Here is a 7961-nt window from a genome sequence, read left to right as displayed (position 1 = left end):
TAGGCATATGTTTAGTTTTAGTAGATACAGTTTTGCATCCTTTTATCTAAGTTATACAACCACCTGCAGTGAATGAGAGTTCCAGATCCTGCAGATACTTGCCAATAATTAATATTATAAACCTATTTAATTTTAGCTATCCTGGTAAGTAAGTAATGGAGGAATAAATCTGAGTTTACCTGGAGAGATGATATTGAATATATTTTATATATATTTTGAGATTTGGATATTATTCTTCATCAATTCTTGTTTACATTTGTGTTTTCTCTTTCCTGAGGTGCCTTGATTTTCCTCATGTTGCTGAAAGATATTTTCATTGGAAATAGGACTCTGTTGACAGTTCTTTTACTTTTAGAATTTATGGTTTCTAATGGAAAACCTATTGTCATGAGAATTACTTTTTCCTTATAGATACAGTGTTATTTGTCATTCAGAACTTTCAAGATTTTTTTTCTTTGTTTTTATTTTTATTTTTCAGAAGTTTGACTATGATGTGGGTGTTGCCATCTTTGGGTTTCTCTCATATTGTATTTCCTCACCTTCTTAAATTTGACGACTTCTGTCTTTTGACCAATTGGAACAGTTTTCAGCCATTATTTCTTCAAGTACTCTTTCAGCTCCATCTCCTTTAATTTCTTCCTGGACTCCAAATGTTACAGTTTTATTTATTTATTTTTGTTGTTGTTATGACTCCACTGGTTCCTGTGGTTCTGATCTTTTTCTGTTGTTGTTTTCAAGTCCATGTTCTCCCTATTCTCATTGGATATTTTTGTTGTTATATTTTCTAGTTCCCTGAATGTTTCCTCTGTTCCATCCATTCTGCTTTGAGCCTATTCACTGAGTCATTTATTTCAGTTATTATATTCTTCTGTACTATAATTTTCATTTGGTTCTTCTTTATAGCTTCATTTTCTTTGCTGAGATTTTCTATTTACTTGCCATAACTTTCTTTTTTTCCCATTTAAGTGACTTTCAGTGATTTAAGGATGTTCCAAATCACTCATGTAAAGATTGTTTTGATGGCTGCTTTAAACTTATTATCAAATAACTCTGTCATCTCTACTATCTCAGTGTTAGTATCCATTATCTTTTTTATTCAGTTTTAGATCTTTCTGCTTCTTTATATGAATAATTTGATAATTGAAACCTAGAAATTTTGAGCATTATGAAACTCTGGATCTTTTTCAACCCTGTGTTATCTGGCTTTGCTTTGATACTGCAAAGGGAAGAGTGAGATGCCACCTCATTATTTCAAGAAGAGAGTAGAAGTCCAGGCTCCCCACTTGGCTCAAGGTTAGTAGGTGTGTGTGTCAGAGAAGGGGGATGGGTATTCATGATTGTTATGAGATGGTGGGAGTTCTGGCTCCCTGCTATTCTTCTGCCAATATCTCCCCATGTGAGGGATAGGTCTGCCTTGTTTCTATTTCTTATGGTTTCCACTTACATGACCCAGGACTGACTCCCGCCCGGACTGACTGACTCCCGCCTGGCAAAGCCGACCCGCAGCCACAACAACCCAGCACTGACTTCCGGTCTGGTCGAGCCTTAGGTCGTAATGGTCGTTACACCCTGGCTCTTTATTATATAGGATATTTCAACAAAAAAATGCACTGATTTTCTTCCTTATTTCCTTTTAAAAGTTTTACTGCATTCTACTAGTAAATGAAAGATTTATTCAACAATAACCTTACACATTTTTGTCTGAGTACAATTTCTAATTACAGGCATAGCTCAGAGATATTGCAGGTTCAGCTCCAGATGACCATAATAGAGTAAGTATTGCAACGAAGCAAACTATCATCTTTTTGCTAGTAATGGGTATTGCCTTGCATTTGTAAAAAAACAAAACAAAAACAAACAAACAAAAAAAAAAACAACATCTGTGAAACACTGTTTAGCAAAGGGCAATAAAACAAGAAATCAGTGGAAAGATGTGATTCAATTTAAGTGGTCACAAAAATTCAGATTTTTGGAGGTGGGGGACGGAATAAAGGAAGCATTTATTCTTAAAGTGTGGAACTTCCTCTGTGATGGATGCCCTGACCAAACTGTTAAGTTAATCTTCCTTAATTAGCAGAAGTAAAGCCTCCAAGTTTCCTCCCCCTCCCTTCCTCCCTCCCTCCCCACCATCTCTCCGGAAATCCTTGTTATTGCATTTCCATTCTAAACTAATTTTGAGAAATCAATACCCCCTAGAAATAAGCCTCCTCTCAGAATAAAGACCCTTCTTCTTTTATATGTTACATCCCCCTTTCTTCCACATTTCCCTTCAACCCCTAACTCTATACTTAATTCTTCACTTAGTTACAGCTACAATAAAGTATAACTCACACCTAACGTTCCTTCCCAACTTCCTCCCTTCATCCCAGTAACCCCCATAATTTCTCTCCTCTTCTTTAAATGCAAGCTCTTGAAGCCCCCTTCATACAAAATGAATTAATTGATAGGCAAACAGATCTATCCTGGCCCTATTTCAGAAAGCTCACTCTCTTTACTTCACAGAAACCAAGTGAACTGAAGCTATACAATTTTATTCATTCATATTACATCATTCTCTCAGTATAATCTCATCAAAACTCAGTGGACCTCCTTCCAGCTTTCTCTTCAAACCCTAAACTCTCCCACCTTATCTGCCTCATTAACTTTCCACTCATTCTTCAAAGCTTAGTGCAGTTCCCTAGGGTAAGCTATTCCTCCACTGACCATATCCTTGGACACTGGATGTAGCTTTCCTTCTATTTAGTTCTCCATCATTTTATTCATTAAACAACCAATGAAAGCTCTTATCACCCCTTGAGTGTTCACTTATCCATCTGCCCTCCTCCAGATTCTGAAGTCCTTAAGGACAGACAAGTCCCCAACTCTCTGTTTTAAGCACTGCAGCCCAATGCCTGAAAGACAATTAGTACTGAGATGTTAAACAAATCAGTTCGAAGAATCCTCGGAACAAAAAGCTCAGGGAAATCTTGGCCCTATTAGTATCATTGTTGTGTGTATCCTCCATACTTTCTCCCACCCATTTCTGCTCCTTTCTTGAATTATCTATAAGTATTCATTTAAAGCAATACTCTGGTGATTTCTCGCCAGAGCTATTGTTCACTTACTAGAGGTCCGGTGCACAAATTCGTGCACAGGTGGGGTCCGGCCGGCCGGCCCCAATGGGGGCCGATTGGGTCAGGCCGGCGAGGGGGAGGGGATGCAGGAGGTTGGGCAGGGCCAACTGGGGCCCCGATCAGGCCAGTTGGCCGCTGCAGTGCGCGATGACGTAGCAACCGGTTGTTCTAGTTGTTCCAGTCCTTCTGGTCATTCCGTCGTTCTGGTCGCTTGGCTGTTATATATATGGATTGCCTGCAAAGCAACCTCACCACTCTACAAGTCTCACCAGTTACAAAAGTTATCTATCTGGCTCAGTTTCTACTTTATTGTCTTTTACCAAGGTCTTCAGAGATTGCCATTTTGGGGGAACAATGATGAAAATGTCATAAAAGTTAAAACAATATTATGTCTTCTTTTAATATGCAAGAGATCAGAAGACACTGTACAGATGCTGAGAGTTTCCTTCATGATTTTCCTCTACTGTCCAAATTTTCCTTAAATAGGAAGAACTGAGAAATAGTACATTCCCAAAATTCTTTATGCAACCGGATAGAAACAGATTTTGCTGCTATTCTTGTGCATTAAAAGCAGGTTAGCAATGCTACATAAAACTAAAATTGACTTAAAATCGCCACTTAAGTACTTTACATACTATACCTGTGTTTTTTCCAACACATCTGGATGCTGAGGAGACTGAATAGGTGATTTGACAGAAGTTTCTTCAGTGCTTCTTGATGGTTTTATGATTCCAGAAATGGTCGGTGGAAGTTGATACTGTTTGTATAAGTATTCTGGCCTCTTATGATCTTGGTAGACTTTTAGCACTGGCTTCGGGGAACAAAGAGACATGTTAATCTTTTTAATATTAATGTGAACTTGTCTTATTCTTCGCTATCTTTGGACTCTATCCCTGATGGAAATTGATTTCCTCCTGGGACTAATTTCCTGTCGAAACTACAATCATTGTAGCAGCTGCCACCATTGTCTATCCATAGACTTTTGCTTGACTAGACTTTTCTAGTTGGTTTCTATTAATTCTGTATTTTAAATACCCACAAATACTTCTAGGATTAAGGTTATAATAGAAAGGGCTCAGGGGTATGAAGTCCTAAGTTCACTAATTATCCATTACAAACCCCCACCATTCACTACTAGAGCTACTATAGGAAGAAGCTTACAATCTTCCAACCTTGCCCAAAAGTCATTAATCACTTCCTATTGCCATAACTGACTGAAAATCTAAAAAATAAAATGGTGGCATTATCTCAGGCCCATCTCACTTCAAATAAGGCAGGAAAAATCCAACTTATAACAAAAAAGTGAAATAAAATTTACTATAATGACTTTAAGTTTTTAAGTATTATGATTTTACTTAATATTTTATATGGGAGTGAGAAAAAATACGCTTGAGAGTAAATATAGCAAATGGCTGTTAAGTTTACATTTGGTTTTGGATAAAAATCCCTCGAGTCACTCACAGAAGAAAAGACTAGCTGGTAATGAGAGTAGGAGGGGAGATCTCAGCTATATAACAATGAGGAAAAGGAATAAGACCAGCATCACAGTTAAGAAGGGAGAGTGGGGGGTCCAAGATGGAGATGTAGGAAGTCTGTGAACTCACCTCCCACAGACACACAGAATAATGTATACCTTAAGCACCTATGTATATAGCAACTTCTCCTGAAGAACAACTGAAGATGGATTGAATAGTTTCTGCACATTAAATGAGAGAGGGACTACATACAGAAGGGGAGGAGCGATGGAGATGCAGTAACCATAGAAACCCTACCCCAGTTGGGCAACCTGCAGTAGGAAAGGATATCACCAGCAAACTCATGTGCAGACTCACCTGCCCTGGGGCACAGTAATACAACAATGCCTTAAAGTGCACCTAGACTAACATGAAAAAACAAAAACTATTGACTAGCCCCCCAAATGCCTGCCAAATGGGCGGGAAACTGCAGGAATTCTCCAGAATTGGAGGGGCCAGCAAGTGCCATTGCTACCTTCCCCCTCCACCTAGATAGCATGGTTGGGAGCTTAGTTCAAGTGCTTGGTACAGCCTGCAAGGCTGCCACAGCTTGCTCTGGGCCAACTTAGCAGAGCCCACTCCAGACCCAGCTAGCTGGCCTGACAGGGTGCCCCTAAAGCCACAGGACTTGGACCACCTTTCCCCACACTTGATCCAAACCTGCCCAGCAGGTTTGCCTGGAGGTCCTGGGGCTGCATGTGGTGACCAATTCAGTCATGCCTTCCCCAGCTTTGGCCAGTCAGCCTGCCAGGGCGCCCTTGGCACTGCGTGTGCCCACATAGGCTCCAGCCAGCCTGCCAAAGCTACCCAGCACATGCAGTCTACACAATGGTTACTCTTACACAAAGCCACTTTCATTTCATTCATAAAAACAAACACAGAAAGCCAAACAAAATGAGGAAACAAACTAATATGTTCCAAATGAAAGAATAAGAAAAATGCCAGAGAAAAACACTAGTGATATGAAGATAAGTAATTTTCCTGATAGAGAATTCAACTTAATGAATTCATTTTAATAGCTGACTAGTTTTCCATTGTGTGTGTGTGTATGTGTGTGTGTGTGTGTGTGTGTGTGTACTCACATCTTTATCCAATCATTTGTTGATGAATACTTGGGTTGTTTCCATGTCTTGGACATTGTAAATAATGCTGCAATGAATACAGGAGTACAATATCTTTACAAATTAGTGTTTTTATATTTTTGGGTTAAATTCTCAGAAGAGGAATTACTAGATCATACAGCAGTTCTGTTCTGTACTTTTTCCATAGTGGCTGCACCAATTTACATTCTCACCAACTGTGTATCCTTTCTAACACACCCTTTCTAACACTTGCTATTTCTTGTCTTCTTTATGATAGCCATTTGACAGGTGTGGTAATATCTCACTGTGGTTTTGACTTTTATTTCCCTAATAACAAGTAATATTGAACATCTTTTCATATGTCTGTTTGCCATCTCTATGTCTTCCTTGGAAAAATATCTATTCAAATCCTTTGCCCTTTTTTAATAATATTTTTTTCTCATTGTTGAGTTGTATTGGATATTAGCCCCTATTGGAAGTATCATTTGCAATAAAAGATAAAATATTGCCATTTGTGACAACACAGATGGATCCTGAGAGTACTATGTTAAGTGAAATAAATCAGATGAAAAAGAACAAAGGTCTTATGATTTTGCTCATATGTGGACTATAACATGAAAAGTAACAAGTAAACTAACAAAACCAAACTCATTCATCAATAGATCCAGACAACAGAATGACTGTTACCAGAGAAGAAAAGGGTGTGGGCGGAGGTGAACTGGGTAAAGGAGATCAAATACATGTTAACAGAAGGAAACTAGAATTTGGGTGAATAGCATGCAGTAGAGTATACAGATATTGAATTATAGTGTCATATACCTGAAATTTATATGTTATTAACCAATGTTATGTCAATAACTTTAATTAAAAAAAATTCAAAGTAACTGTTATAAGGATGCTCACTGAACCTGGGAGAAGAATAGAGAATACAGTGAGAACTTTAACAAAGACTTATTATAGTAAAGAAAATATTAAAAGAACCAATCAGAGCTAAATAATACAATAACTGAAATAAACACCCACTAGAAGGAATCAACAATAATTAGATAATACAGAAGAATAGATTAGCAATCTTTAAGAGAGAATAGTGGAAATACCCTAATAAGAATAGAAAAAAGAATTTTTAAAAATGAGGATAGTTTAAGGGACCTCTGGGACAACATAAAGGAGTAGAGGAGTCCCAGAAAGTAGAGAGGGAAAGGGGCAGTACTCTTATTTGAAAATATAATGGCTGTAAACTTTCCTAACCTGGGGAAAGAAACAAACATCCAGGTACAGGAAGTACAGAGAGTTCCAAACAAGATAAACCCACAGAGACCCATACCAAAACATATAGCAATGAAAATGGTAAAAGTTAAAGAGAGAATATTGAAGGCAGCAAGAGAAAAACAAATATCACATATAACAGCAACCTCATAAGGTTATCAGCTAACTCCTCAGCAGAAACTCTGTAGGCCAGAGGGGAGTGGCAGAATATATTTAAAGTGCTGAAAGAAAAGAACATACAACTGAGAATACTCTACCTGGTAAGATTATCATTAAGAATTAGGGGACAGATAAAGAGGTTCCTGGACAAATAAAAACTAAAGAAGCTCATCATCACTAAACTGGCTCTGTAAGGAATGTTCAAGGGTCTTATTTAAGGGCAAAAGGAAAGACAATAACCAGAAATAACAAAATATATGAAAGAAAAAAATCTCATTGGTAAAGGCAAATATATAGTAAACACAGTGACTCTTCCACTTCAAAAGCTAGTATGTCTTCACTGATACTGCTTCTAGGGAAATGGAAACTAAAGAAAAAATAAACAAATGGGACTACATAAAAATAAAAAGCTTCTGCACAGCAAAAGAAACCATCAACAAAACAACAAGAAAGCCCACTGCGTGGGAAAACATATTTGCCAATGTTATATACGATAAGGGTTTAATCTCCAACATCTACAGGGAACTCATACAACTAAACAAAAGGAAGATAAACAACCCAATCAAAAAATGGGCAATGGACCTAAATAGAAACTTTTCAAAAGAAGACAGAAGGAAGGCCAAAAGACATATGAAAACATGCTCAAAGTCACTAATCAACCGAAAGATGCAAATCAAAACAACAATGTGGTACCATCTCACACCTATCATCAACAAATCAACAAACGACAAGTGCTGGCGAGGATGTGGAGAAAAAGGAACCCTCGTGCACTGCTGGTGGGAATGCAGACTGGTGCAGCCACTGTGGAGAACAGTATGGAGTTTCCT

At 38.0% G+C, this 7961-nt stretch overlaps 1 protein-coding gene across 1 annotated transcript in view; it reads right to left on the bottom strand.

Moving 5' to 3' along the window:
• DNAH6 (dynein, axonemal, heavy chain 6) overlaps nucleotides 1-7961 on the bottom strand; it is a 239152-nt gene that overhangs the window by 218289 nt on the left and 12902 nt on the right. Inside the window, exon 3 of the mRNA XM_005882406.2 lies at nucleotides 3754-3924. Coding sequence (XP_005882468.1) covers nucleotides 3754-3924 — 171 coding nt within the window. The remainder of the gene's footprint in view (nucleotides 1-3753; nucleotides 3925-7961) is intronic.

The sequence above is a fragment of the Myotis brandtii genome, unplaced genomic scaffold (genome assembly GCF_000412655.1).
Source record: "Myotis brandtii unplaced genomic scaffold, ASM41265v1 scaffold714, whole genome shotgun sequence".
NCBI lineage: Eukaryota > Metazoa > Chordata > Mammalia > Chiroptera > Vespertilionidae > Myotis > Myotis brandtii.
The sequence above is the reverse complement of the archived record's forward strand: the minus strand, read 5'-3'. Positions and strand labels throughout refer to the sequence as shown.